Source organism: Sinohyriopsis cumingii, chromosome 12 (genome assembly GCF_028554795.1).
Source record: "Sinohyriopsis cumingii isolate HCF-2022 chromosome 12, ASM2855479v2, whole genome shotgun sequence".
Classification (NCBI taxonomy): Eukaryota; Metazoa; Mollusca; class Bivalvia; order Unionida; family Unionidae; genus Sinohyriopsis; species Sinohyriopsis cumingii.
Genome location: NC_142972.1, coordinates 50,007,861 through 50,023,134, shown reverse-complemented (window position 1 = coordinate 50,023,134; position 15,274 = coordinate 50,007,861). Strand labels below are relative to the sequence as shown.

The 15,274-nt window shown below is 36.1% G+C and overlaps 1 protein-coding gene across 1 annotated transcript in view; it reads left to right on the top strand.

The window, feature by feature from the left end:
• The window catches only part of LOC149786421 (uncharacterized), a 45,395-nt gene extending 41,668 nt beyond the window's left edge, over positions 1-3,727 (top strand). The window contains exon 9 of the mRNA XM_089976858.1: positions 960-3,727. Within this exon, the coding sequence (XP_089832984.1) occupies positions 960-1,077 (118 nt within the window). The 3' untranslated portion in view covers positions 1,078-3,727. The remainder of the gene's footprint in view (positions 1-959) is intronic.
• The last annotated feature ends 11,547 nt before the right edge of the window (positions 3,728-15,274 follow it).

Below are 15,274 nucleotides of genomic sequence, written 5' to 3'. Positions count from 1 at the left end.
AAGGTAGGAGAGATGATTTATGCAGCCTGGGAATTACAGAAAATATAAGAGATCAAGCAAGGTATCATTGATCTCAATAGCTTCAGAACTGCAGCTTCTGTAACAGAGCTTGAAGTCATTAAGGCTGAAGTGTACTTGATGAACATTTTTGTTGAACATAATGTGTCCTTCACTGCATCAGACCATGTTTCACTATTTTTCAAATGCATGTATTCCTGTCAGCAAGAGCAGTATGTGATATTTCATCACAATTTAGTAAAGAAAAGTTCAGGCTTATGAAAAAAATATCAGCAGTCTTACAGGGTAGGTCTTGTTGGAGATGGCAGGTCTGCATCTGTCCATTACCTCATCTTCTCCATGTATATGATATACAAAACAGATTTGGTATTATGGGGTGGGGTGGGGGCTGTGGTACCTTAGTGGTTAGCGTGATGGTACCATGGTTAAAGGAGTGCAGGTTCAAATCATACCATTGAATTAGCTTAGATAGGATTAGGTGAGATAGGATTAGCTTAGATAGGATTAGCTTAGATAGGATTAGCTTAGATAGGATTAGCTGAGATAGGATAACATTGTGTCCATAGGCAAAGCATTTTACTTTAGTTACCTTGGTACTAAATAACCTACTTAAGTTGATATGCCATAAAATTAGTCCACCCTCTGAGGTGTGTGTGCATTCCAGGGGTGGGTGGAGTATACAGGGTTGTTGACAGGAGCATTTGTAATGGTGACTCATTGCAGTTGCTGGTCTTGGTTTTTTCTTTAAATCACAAATCACATACCATACACAAAACTGTAGCTTGATGGGAAATTGAGGAGAAATCTCAAAATTCTGGCATTGTTCAGAGAAAAATTTAAGTCTGTTAAAATTATTGAAATTTTAACTTGTTTTAGTGTGTGGATCAAAAGAGTCTTTATATTTGTCATTCTGCAGTACTTTATATTTTCACATTTTTTAGGCGCTTGGATTACTTTGTCCTGTCCAAACGCCTGGAGAAGGACTTGTGTGACAGCATGATCAGGAAGAATGTGATGGGGAGTGACCACTGCCCGATTGTACTGACCATGGCCCTCTAATGCCCTGATAGGTGCCTGGGATGTCTCATCCTCCAAGAAAATCCTTCAGATGAAATTTCGAAATCTGGATTCACTTATAATTTCTGTTAGAACCATACAATATAAGCAGGCTTGAGATTTGTTGCAAATCAATCTTGAATCTGATGTTCATTGTGTTATGCATAGATCTCTTTTTAGCTTTTTATTCCTTTCTTCCATTTTTTAAATGAGATGTTTACATAAGAATAACATTATAAATGAGGGCACAAAGAAAGCTTGTTGTTTTCATACATTGAATAGTCACATTCAGCTTGGTTATTGTGTGGCTCAGAGATTTTTGCCATAAGAGGATATGATCCTTGCTTTGTTTATCACTGTTGCCAATAGAAGGTACTTTGTATGAGTGAAGCAACAAAAACAGTTCTCACTTTTGAGAATTTCTGCGATCATTTTAGCCCAGCTACTTTTGCATGAGTAAAAGGATAGTATTAATTGTAAACAGATGCAGGAGTCAGGCCTCAACGAACCATTGAAACTTTCCATGCTTACGATAATCATATCACTTTTCCAATTTTTTTGAAAGCTGTTTTCTGGCATTACAATGATTTTTTAAAAAATTGGAACCTTGTTTGGCAAAGATATTAAGGAGTGACACATGTTACCAACCCTTTCTTGAAAAACAATTTTATGTAAGTATTTTCTGGCTAAATAAATGCCATCATTCTTGAAGAGGCAGACGATGTATCCAGCTTCTTGTTTTTAGAGTATTATATGTCTGTTGTGATGCATGCAGGGAATGAAAAATGTTGTTGAAAGCACTTTAATTGTGGAAAAGGATAAATGAATTCAATTTTAATCAGTTTTATGTGTAACATTATAATCCTTTTCCCATGTAAAACAGCTTGATATTTGTGTGTGGTGCATCTCAGCAATATATATAATGTATACAGATATGAGGTCGTATGTGGGGGCTTCCATATTGATTAAACGAGGACCAATATAAGTGTCTTTTTCCTGCACTTTTCACAGGTTTATCCAATAGTCTGCTATCTTTCTGTTTTGTACATTTCCATACACACTTTTAGAATGATTACTTTCTTACATTACATGAGCTAAACTTTTCAGTGAATTATTCTTTAGACCACATATATTATAGTCTGACTATACCAACCCGTTTGTTTGTACCTCTACCGATTAGAGTGGCCCAATCATCATCTGCGCGTTTCATCCTTAATGGAAGTTTTCAATATAATAGATGGACATGCTTGAGATCCTTTCCTGGACAAGTCCATCTTCAGCAGAGGGGTGTGTGCTTGACTACAGATGTACATACATAAGTTGTCTGCTTCCAATATTTACAATGTTGAATCAAGCAAAGGAAACGAATGACAAAAAAAATTTGACTTTCATGTGGATTTAACAAGTGGTTTAATTTCTATGTTGATGTGTGCAAAGGGATATAATTCCAAACTCTCACAGTTAGGTAATTTACAGAATTATCCGGCAGTTACCGAACAGGATGAACTACATGATTATGTTGTCTGATGTAAATAAACTAGCCCATAGTGTATGCAATTTGGTGCCATGTTAGTTTGGAAATTCTTAAGCATGAAATGTGCAGGGGATGCCAGTATTAGTGCCATTCTGGTCACAGTCAGGTTAGAAATTATAACTCAGTAATTCAGTTGACTTAGTTCTGTGCACTTTTTATCACATTAAAAGTTTTTGTTATTGAAATCGGTTGGGGGGTACAAACAAATGGGGATGTTTAGTCAGACTATAGATGGGGGCAAAAACAATCCTTTATACCTCTACTCCTATATGCAAAATTCTAAATTATAACTTAATCCTTTTGTGGCTACCTGAATTTGAAGGTACCTTTGTCAGTTTGCTTCATGTATTGTGTTTGAATAGTATTACCCATATCTGTAACATGAGCTTTCAGACATTTTTTTTATATAAAGAACTGACACTTTGGGGGGGGGGGCAGCTTGAAATTTATTTCCGGCCAGTATTTTTTTCTTCTTCATATGCCTCAAGATAATCTTTTCCCCAGCTAATAAAATGGACATGACCCTTTACTCTGTAACTCAGAAGAAGTACATTTTTCCAACCTATTTGTTGACTACATTTATTGTGTTTCTAAACAGAAAATCCCCTCTCCAAACAAGTAAATGGTTGGAACCTAAAAGTAGGAAAAAGAGCATGATGCCAGAATGCTACAAATGCATGTTGGCATCTTTTAAATTCATTGTGTGTAAATATCATAGTTTCTATTAATGTTTTTTTTTTAATACTTTTTTTCATTTTTATTTACTATGCTTTTAGTAGAAGGTCTTTAAAAAAAATATTTTAAAGAGGTCAAATCAGAACAGTCATTTGCAAACTGTATGCTGTATTTCCTGTTGGAAATATCAATTGTCCAGTAGCCTAGGGCAAGCTAAAAATTTTGTGAGAATCTTAATTCAGGTAAGTGGACAATTTTAGTATTCCTTTTTTCCAGCCATATGAATTTGATGATGGTAGAAAGGCCAAGTTGTGAGCATGTTTTGTAGTCAAGGCCTTTTTGTAACTTATTTTCATTTATAAATTTTCCTGCATAAACATTTTTTTAGATGATACCTATGAAAGACATGGGTGTGAAAATACATTAAAACATTTGCAGATCTTGTGTTCTTATTGTTTTCACCTTTTTTATATTTAGAAAAGTTTCATAAATGTCTATTCAGACCTAGCTTCATGAGAGTGAGTTCAGTGTCGGTGATTAACATCAGGGTTCCCACGCTACTGGGAAATCGGGGAAAAAGTTGGGAGAAATGATAATTTTTTTCCCGACCGTAAAATGTCCTTGAATTTTTAAATATTGATGAAAGTCTGGAAAAACCCGGGAATTTTCCCCCACAATTAGACACCCGAAATAATTACATAATTGAGTCGTAATTGAACTGATCATGAGTAACATTTATTGAATTCTAACCATAATATTATTAGGAGGTTGCGGTATGGATAATTTGAATGCTTGCCGTAAATATATTTGTTGAGACAATGCAAACGCTCAGTGGATTAGATTTGTCTCGTAGACTTTTTGTTTCAGAGATGGAACGATATCCGTATCTTTTTTTTATATGGAAGGTATGAAAACCAGTCTAGCATCACAAGAAGAGAACATTGTGGCGTTAAAGCATATCTGCTTTGCAGATGGGCTAGCAAACTTAAATGTTGTTACACTGAGTTATACCTGCATGAAATCGATATGAAAATTATTTATTTTCTCAGAAATTGTGAGCATTAAAATCGTTATTCCTTTAATCTGCTGAAAGATGATAAAACTAATGTGTTGATAAAATTTGAGCTGGTTCTAGCGATTTTGATTGCTAGTCGCATGAGCACACAGAATATCACAACTGTCATTTTAAATATTGTAGAAAACATTTAACAAAATTCATATACTAGTTGTAACAAAAATACAAAAACTAAAGAGTACAAAATTCTCCATATTTATTCTAAGACCAACTTCCTGAGTTTTGTTGTTTCATGTGACTACCAAGTTGATATGTGCTCTCTCATGCAGGGAGCATACGAAGCAGGGAACCAGACTGTTCTGCGTGATGAATCAGACTGGCCAGGTTTCTTGTAGTTGTTCTTGAAATATGTTGAGAATTATATGTTATTTCTGGTTTTTACAAAAGGTATCAGATTTTCATTTAATGTACATGTAATAGATAATGTACAATGACATTAAAAAGGAGTTTATTGTTGATATCATGTGACTGTTGGACTTCGATGTCGTTTTGTGAGAGTTGTGAAGTCATGTGAATATTAATGCAAATGGCGAGTACCGGGTCAGGTTTCATCTATGCCAAGTTTCATTTAGTCTGTCGGCAAATTAAAGACTTAACGATTATAATACTTGCTATTTTTGATGAAAATAAATAATTTTCCTATCGATTTCATGCAGCTATAAGTTGATATAACCTAGTTTAAATTTGCTAGGCCCACTGGTAAGCTATCTTATGGTGGCAGTAGATTCCAAATTTTTTATATGTAATTGCTCTGAACCCACACGCCATCCTAAATGTCCAGATGTGAAAAATGGGGTTGGAATATTCGGAGGATACCCGAATTAGAAAATTTCGAATCTCTGAGCTGAACTTTGGTGCGAAACTATTACTCAGTGACATGTAGCTTGAAGCATTGGTTTCAGATCTTAAATAGAACGTAGGAGAAATGGGAAATTGTCGTCCCTTTTATTATATATCGAGAAACGAGAAGAGCCCATGTATCAGTACAGGTTTTGGGACTGGTTTATTGATTTACAAAAGACAATTTGATTTACAGGAAATTCAGTCCTTGTTTATATAGCAATATATAATCTTGAAGGTCTTTTGTCGAAATTTAAATCAATCCTTTTGTAAATGTCTTTAAATGATGGAAATTTTTAACCAAATCGTCTTAAGGAGTTTATATTGGTTGAAAAATCTTGCTTTAGTTTTTATTTGCACACAAATTTAGGGTTAAACTTTTTTAGTTACAAGATAAGATTCTAATGCTTTGCATTTATTGTTTTTTTTTCTCATACCATGAGAGGAAATGTTTACTTTGTATAACATGCACATATATTGCTATAGAATTCTTTAGAATTAAAGGTTTGAAAGGAAACAAAATAATTTATGCTCATTATGTTGTTTCCATGTAGGAACATAAAGTAGGTCAGCAAAGTAAAGTTAGAATTTGTATTCTGTACATTGAAATGGCTTTAAATGCCAGTTTATAGGAATATAGTCCGATTTGTTTCATGTGATACGTTTTGTGGTTTTGTACATGATCCTCTTTTCCGACATATATGTTTTGGAGAGTCTTGAAAGAGAAACATCTTCAGATTTGGAAAAGCTATGTTTTATAATCCAAAATGTTCTTTAATTCCATTCAGTAATGTTGATATGTTAACCTTGAAAAAATTAATTTTTTCCTGGAAAATGGAAAAGACCTGGAAATTATATTTAAAAATGTGTGGGAACCAGGTGTATGATTCAATAGCATGTCAGTCCAATACTAGCTGCATAGTGCTGATTGATAGTTATAAAATTTAAAAAAAAACTAAAAAAATTGCAAGAAAAACTTAAGTCAGAACAGGGGTAAACATTTTATTTTCAAGATTACTTTAAATTTAAATGTATTCTCAGCATGATAATTACTTTTACATGTGCCTACTGAAGACAATCTGTGCAGTTTAAGAATACACCCAGAAATGAATACCATCTTCACTGACATTTTACAGACAATTTGTTGAGGTCAGTTTCTCGGACACTTGTACAATCATGGCACTTTATGTGATTATATCCAAAAAAGTACTACACCATGCCAAAAGTATAGTTGCTATGACTTCTCACGTTTTAATTATGTGCATGTTTAACACGTGGGTCAGTTTCTAAAACCCTAATTTTTGTATGGTCCTGAAAAGGCATGCATTCATCCCAGGAATAATGCACCGCTATACCAAATGTAGGTCTATGTGACTTGTATGCCTTAGTCATCGTGTACACTAATGTTTATGTCAGTTTCTGGGACAGTACTGCTTGTTCAGTGATGAAAATATGAGCATGACAGAGCCATCTGAAAGTTACTGTGACCTGCTTTCCATCAAGTAACCCTTGTAGACTTTTTATATAATATGTCAATTTCTGGGATACTGTTGCTTGTCCAGTTGTGAAAATAGGTATGTGCATTCATCCCAAGGAAGTATTACACCTCCATATCACAAATATGTCCTTTTCATACTTGAGTGATTATGTACATCTTGTATGTTTGGGTAATTTCAGTGACATGTTCTTATACCATGATCTAAAGAGATATAAGCATGCATCGGAATGAGTACTTTATTATCGTACTAAAATTAGGTCACTGTGGTCAGCGTTCCATGCCCAAAGATTAGATCCATCTAGATTACTTTCTGGAAGACTTGTACCATCTGAGTCATTAAATTTTATATGTGCATACAGCTTGGGGAGTACTACACCACTGCATCCAGATCCAGTATTGCCTTCACTAACTGATGTTATTAATACCTATCTCTCATCAGGGGAATTCCCACTGCCATTGTAAAGCCTCTGCTGAAAAAACCAACACTAGACCATAACGATTTGAAGAACTACCGCCCAGTTTGTAATCTCCAGTTCATATAAAAAATCTTAGAAAAGGTTGTTCTATCCCAGCTTGTATCTCATCTGAATTCAAACAGTCTTTTTGGCAATGTACAATCTGCATATCACCCTTGCCACAGTACTGAAACTACTCTTTTAAAAGTAGTTAATGACATTCAGCTTTGGATAGTGGAAAGATTACAGTCCTCACCCTCCTTGATTTGTCTGCAGCATTTGGCACAATAGACCATGATATCTTACTTCACCGTCTCCAGCATGTATTTGGCATTCATGATACAGCCTTACTGTGGTTCAAGTACTACTTGGTCAACAGACACAAATTGTGTCTGTGAATGGAATACACTCCAGCCCAGTTGATCTATGTTGTGGTGTTCCACAGGGGTTTGTTCTTGGGCCTGTTCTCTTCATTCTGTACACTCAACCTCTCAAGTGTCATAGATCATCATCCAGTGTCTCACCAGTTGTACGCTGATGACACCCAAATATACAAATCTAGCCACCCAACTGAAGTTGATGCTACCATCCAAGGTGTAGAGAGGTGCATTTCTGATGTGAAATCATGGATGACTTGTAACAAGCTGCAGATGAATGATGATAAAACTGAGGCCATTCTGATCACAACACAAAGACTTTCTCATTCACATCCTTTACCTCAAACAATAAATATCAGCAACACCAACATTAAATTCACACAATCAGTACAAAACCTAGATGTTACTCTGGACAGTACTCTCACACTGCACCAACATGTCATGAACATATGCAAGGCTGCATATCTTGAGCTGAGACACATCAGCTCCATTCGCAAATATCTTTCAGTTGATGCCGCTAAAACACGTATATATTCATTAGTACTTTCAAGACTGGACTATTGTAACTCAATTCTGTCTGGTTCATCTCAATATCTACTCCAGAAACTTCAAAAAGTTCAAAACACAGCTTCTCGGATCTCGGAGTACCACGATCAGAGCACACCTCCCCGCTGCTCTGTACCCTACACTGGCTAACCATTTGATCCAGAATCAAACACAAAATTTGTTCTCTGTGCTACGTTTCACTGATGGACTCTAGTCCAACATACCTATCCGACCTCACCCATGTGTACACAGCAGCAAGATACTTATGCTTCTCTTCTGCCAATCGTATACTCGTTATTCCCACTATGAAAACAAAGTAATATGGACAGCATTCTTTTACATACCAGGGCCCAGCAACGTGGAATAAATTGCCCACTGAACTTGGACACAAAGACACGGTGATCCCATTCAAGAGTGCTCTCAAAACTCACTTATTTCAACTGAAGAACAAACTTAAAGACCTAATGTTTCCTACCTTAAATATTCTCAGCATGTTTTTTTTTCTTCTATGTTTTCTAATTTCATGGTGTTTGTGTTTGTAATCATATCATTATATATGTTTTTTATCTTATAGGTGTTCTCTATCTTGTAAAGTGCTTAGAGCTTCTAAAGATTAGGCGCTATACAAAGTCCTCATTGTTATTATTATTATTTATTACAAGTAGATCACTGTGGTAATACATTATATGCTTAATTGATCATTATATGCTTAATTGATTGTAAACATTTTTACACACCAATTGAAAGGAAGACTTTGCGACATGGTGTCTTCATGACAGTATGCAGGTTTGATTCAGAATTGTTCAGTGCTTAAGGTGTCATACTCTTGACCAGAAGGGTGCTGGTTTGATTCCTGCCATCAGACCAACCTTGACTGGTTACTCTGGTGTGTCCTTGGGCAAGGCATTTGATATGCCTTGGCATAAGATAACTTTAAAGTGTTGCTATGCCATAAAACATAAACCAAAATGTCAGTTTTACACACTGCACCTTTGCCAAACTTAGTGGGTGGATTGCACGTCAGGCAGGAAAGATACCGAATGATTTTAGGTTCAGTAGGTGAAATGTCAAGGTCACAGCAGTCCTGAACAAAAAGACGATGTTGTTGTTGTAGGGTTTAACGCCATTCTTCAGCACACGATAGGCTATACATGGCTGCCAGTATTAATGGTGGAAGAAGAACCCCCGGAAAGAACCACCGACCCACGAGAAGCTACTGGCAGGCTTTCTCACATATCCACATTGGCCGAAGCTGAGACTCGAACCCACGCAGACAGAGGTGAGAGGGCAGTGATCCATAACGGAGAGTGCTTTAGACCATTCGGCCACTCGGGGCCCCTAAAAGGTGATGTTGCACAATATATCTAGTTCTACACCACATATCAAGCAAAGAAAATATATAGCTTGTGCACACCAGATTACCATACAGGTGAGTGAATCATTCGGTATTCAAGCAATTATACCTGCTTTACATGAATGCGTGGTTTAATAAAGCAAATAAATTTACCATTAATTATTACATTGCTTTCACTTTTCCGAATGCTAGTCCCTAGTCCAAGGTCAGTTTACCACCAATTAGTCTAAAGTATACAAAGTTCCAGTCTGATGCACTGGTCACTGCCATCATTGGGATATTGTCCTATGGTTTGGACTTATTTACTAAAGACGTGTCTGTAGGCGTTCAACATTGTAATTCAAGTTTCTTTGCCATCATTTTCTTAAGTAGTACCCATTTCTGTGTTGTGATTAACATTTTCTCCCTAGATCTTTGGAGGGATAAGCGTCACTTCCCGTCTCTAGGAAGTTGCAGATACTCACCACGCCAGTAGCGAGGAAGTGCCGCCCTATTAGCTTTTCGTTACTCAATGTGTCAATTATAATTTATAATGTGCACCAAACGGGGGGTGGGGGGTGGTATGGATACCAGTCATCCAAGCATTTATCTGATACTGGACTTTGGTTCCGCCAAAAATTCGGACAGTTTACCAGTTCAGTGGATATGTTTTGTACGATGTACCCGGCAGCATTGGGATAGGGAGCAGCCTGCTTCTTCTAGGAAAAAGGGCCTGGTTGCCAACACCCACCCCTACACTTTACCAATGTTCCCGTCCAATCAGTACGGGGCTTGGAAACTCTTACTGAGTCTGGGATGTATCCTTCCCATGTCACTGTGGATGAATTTTCCAGAACTCCACTACACAGCATTTCTCGTTTTGATTGTCGATATATTAAATGCTGTTTTATATTCACTCTTTGGTACACTGTTTTTAAATTGGAAAATTGCACATTCACCCACAAGCGGCTTTCAAATTGTCTGCCCCACAGCGAATCATTAATAACGGCATTCAGCCAAAAATGATATTGAGCTGAATCAAGATTGTATAAAAAATTGTGGCAAAGTTTGGATGTTGTGTACCGTCAGGAAATCTGTCGTGACTGCGGATTTATGAAATTGTGTAGATTAATACCTCGGGTACCGGTACGCGGATGAATGGCTCGGTAGTGCTCCACAACTTTGGCAACACGTTTTAGACATAAAAAATGTCCAGCGGCACCAGCGAAGCCAGGCACTGGTAATGCCTTTTGCATCAAAAATAATGATGAAACACTGGACAATCCAACTACGTCTAGCGAGTTATGGGCTCTGCTTGTTTTCTCCGATGGAAACTATTCTTTTCTAGAGTCGGGTTCAACAAAGTTAATCCATTTTTCATCGCTTGTGGCAATCTCATTCAAACGTCTCAGTTCTCTCATTGCATAATTGGCGAGTAGCTATTAATTGACTCGTGTCTATTTTGCTAAATCATCAGAAAATGCGGGACCCATCCTTCACAACCTTTTCTGAATATCACGTGATTTTCCGTATATTAAAAACTGCTAACGGCTTAATGACTGTGATAATAGAAATATCTTCCACTATGTCTCGAGCACCTTCTACAATCTACAGTTTCCCCTTTCAGCGCAGCCACTTTCCGCTTACCAATCGCAAAGTTATTCCAGATCGTGGGTCATCTTCCATCGATTCACGACCATCTTTTGATCCTCCGTGAAATGTTATGCCACCTTCGCTTAGATCCAGTAATTTATTTTGTTCTAACTGCTCTATAAACATTACAAGCGAACATTGATTTTTGTTGCCACACGAGATTTCGGGTGATTTTCCCGTTTGTACGAACTAATCCGAAAACTCGTGGGAGTCATCATACATCAGCTTTAACACATTTTGTTACCCCCTATATTGAGTACTCTCATTGCAATAAAAACGAACTTTCCGAACGATGAAAACTTTATAGAAACCATCTGGAAACTGCAATTACAGTTTTTTTTTCTTTTACCCTTGTGCCCAAATGTTATGGTGTAAAACGTGGCCTAACATTTCTAGGCCATCAACCTTCTTCTGAACTGGCACGTTCAACAAGGCAATGGTGATGTACTGTACTACTGATAATAAAATGTTTTTGGAGTGGATGGGGGTGGGTAAACTTGTAATAATGTAACACTTGTAGCTTAGCAAGATTCCCTCCTTCCACCACGCTTTTGATGGCCGGTTCCAATTCAAAGATGAATTATATCCCAATTGTGTCTTTCCCAGTTCTAAGAATTTAGAACGTTCTATCTAATGAGAAGTTGCAATTAGGAGCTTGGTAGATGGGACACTCATCCCAGTAGAAGTAAGCAAGGCAGTAATGACAAATAAAAGGTATTTTATTATTATAATTAGTTCACTCCACCCCCCCCCCACACACAACATAATGAAAAGATATAATAACACAATCACGGCGTACATACCCACCTCAAATATTTGAATAAATAACCTTACTAAACGAAGTTACGTGTCCTGTGAATTAAATCTAGTCTTGTACCTATGTATAATGTACGTCAAATGTGTGAGCTTTTACCTATTTTATAGTTTATATATTCGTACTAGGGAGGTTTTCAGCTTCATAGATAACAAAAAATATATAGGAACTATTATGATGTTACTTACTTACTTACTTCATAGTAATACAAAAGAAGGACAAAAATAGCTAGATGTGTGCTGTAAATAAGGAATGCTTCAATATTGTTATAGTGAATCAGTTTATAAGCGATATACAATTTTTGCTAATGTATTTTCCATGCTAAATTTATTTACGTTGTAAATCTATATAAGTTCCATTATTTATAAAATATGTATGCTCCCCCCACCCCAACTCAAAAGAAACTAGCCAAAGTTCTCAAAATCACACCTACAAAGAGTTTATTTTTAATTTTTTATTTTTAAAGTGGGTAGGTTAGTAGATGTGGCCACGACTTGTATACAAGTATACGTGCTCTTAACGGACAAAAAGAGAAATAATTTTTGAAGCAGAATTTCATCTTTTCCAAAGTAGACATATTACCAAAGTCATATTACCAAAACTTGGACATTTCTTTGTTATAATAGACGAAATTTTTCTTTAGTCGAATATTTTTCCTGATAACGTTTAGCAAACAATAATTGCGTCTTTCGAGTATGAGCTCGATCTGTAATTTCTTCATCCTCATAATCGAAGACTTTTAAAGGCAGTTCTTGATTTTATTATGTGACATATTTGGAAAAATTAGCAAAACTCGTCACATGTACAAGATGACTAAACAAGCTCTTGTTAGCCTTGAATGCAAAACACTGAAGATTGATGATAGCAGAAATAATTGCCTAACATGTATGTTTGTTAATGCATAAATGCATTTTATGTCAGAGAGAGAGGAAGAGTTTTATTCTGTCCTTAATAGGTCACGGCTTATAACACTGGACCTCAACGTATGCATTCCTGGAGCGCGCATGGATGTTCGTGCTTCGGAAGAACCACCAAGAACCCTCCATTTTGCATTCCGCTTTCAAGAATAACTTGCTTTTTTTTCAAAAATTGCTTACAGTGCACAAGTTAGATTCTGAACTAGTTTCAGTCATTATGCCTTCTTACGTCAGTGGACGAGAATGCTGTGTAAATGGTAGCATCGTGTATGTAATGTATTTGCTACTCGACTTGCGTAAGAGCTATTTCTACTGAAGATTTGTTTTTCAATAATACAACTCTTACAATAAAAACCTTCACTCAAGGCATACAATCTAGAATCACAGAATAAAAAAAAATTCTAACAATGATCAACTTTATTAAAATTATTATAAAGTTAAGTTACAATTCCCAAAATTGTACTTTCTAAAAATTCCTCAAAAATTTACAGCCTAAATATCTCAAAAATTACATCGTACCAATAGCATAATTCCAGGATGCATGACACCTACTAAATAAGGATGCGACGCAATCTCCTTTTTCGTTATTTTAATACGGGGGGGGGGGTATTATACTTTATTTTGAGACGTACACCTGTCGGTGTGTTTGGTGAGAATATTGGTCACCATTCAGGTTTTCCAGCTTGCTCTTGTGTAGTGACTAAAGTACTGATATTGAATCTGAGAAGATGGTCTCTAATCATGTCTACGCTTGGCTACCTCCTTCGTTGGCTATACGTCATGCAAATATTTGAAGATCAAACTTTGTATTTTCATTGATTTAATTTGTGCCCATGTTTTCCATACCTCTTCCTATGTAACTCTAATATTTCTTCACTGTACCTTTATTATTGTATTTTTTGCAAGTTCATCCCTTATTATATTATATATGTTACCGTCCTTCTTTTCTTCCCATATAGTTGCATTGTCCCTATATTTAGTTATTATTAGCCTAACATATGCGAATTTTCTTGGTGGTTCTATTTGACGTGTCAGTTTATTGTTTCTATATATATTGGATTTATTTCTCAATGTCAAGCCAACCCAGTATATATAAAGGGCTTCTCATGTGTGCTCGGGTTGGCCCTTTAGATTCCTTGATCTATTCATAATATTTGATATTTTCCTGTATCTCTAAATAGATTGTCTCTTGGTATGTAATGTAGTTTCTTATTCCATATGTAATTTTATCATAGTCATGTTCAGTTTATCAATAAGTTTATCTTCAAAATCGTTTGTGTATAGTATGTAAGTTATATTGCTGCATATATAGGTTTTTGCAACTGTATCCTCTCCATTATGCTTAGGGGCGTTAGTGCCCAGGTTGAAAGGCTTTGTTCTACTTTCTCTTTTATTTGTTTATAGTTTTATACCGTGCTATTTTTCCCTAAATAGACTCATAGCGCATTTACTTTCTCTTTGATTAGGTGGGGTTGGTACCCTGGGTGGTTCCCTCGCCAGTTCCCTGTTAGCAATATTTCCATCTTATCATGATTTATTTTGACCCTGATGCGTTACCGACATTTTCAAACTCTTTGTAGATGTTTAAAAGAGTTTGAATCAGTTTTGAAATTAGTGAAATTAGTACAGTCATCAGCATATTGTACCATTTTTAATTATTTAGCCCAGTTTGGTATGGGGATGCCTTTTAGATCCACATTTTCTCATATTTGGAGCTTAATATTTCTATTGCTATTTCAGATAATAGCATCGACAGGGGGCATCCCTGACCTTCTGATCTCTCTATTGCAAACTTCTTGGTTATTGCTCCATTTAAATGTACTTTGGCAAAACGTTTATGGCACAGCATTTGTGTTCACCTCCGGAAATTTGGCCTAAACCAAATTTATTTAGTACTTATTCTATATAGTTGTGTTCATGGCGGTCAAACCCTTTTTCCGGGTTGAAAAGTATTAATGCTCACTTGTATCCAAGTATGTTAATATAATCAATTGCTGTTCTGATAGTTATCATGTTATTTTGTATGTTCCACCCCTTACCCCAACAACTCTGGTTTTTGTTTAAAATTCTTTTTCATTCACCCCCCTCTTGATTCTTTGTGCTAGGATTCTGCTCAGAATTATTTTGTAATCTACATTTAGCGATGATATTAGCCTCCAATTGTTTAATTCATTCTTTTCCCCCATTCCCCTTGTATAATATTGTTATCAATCCATCTCTCATGGTAATTGACATTTCGCCTGAGGAAAACTATTTGTGTATAACGCTTCTAGTATGGGTAAAAGTTCTTTTTAAAAGCGACATAAAATTCTGCTGTGATCCCATCTGCCCGTGGGATTTCTCTTTTGGCGCTGTATTTATTATCTGTTCTTTCTCTTCTCTTCTAATGTATTTTTCACTTTCCTCTTTTTGTTCATCCGTTTTTTTTTCTTCTGCTTGAGCATCCCTTAAATAATCTGGTATGATTTCGTTATTTGTATTTT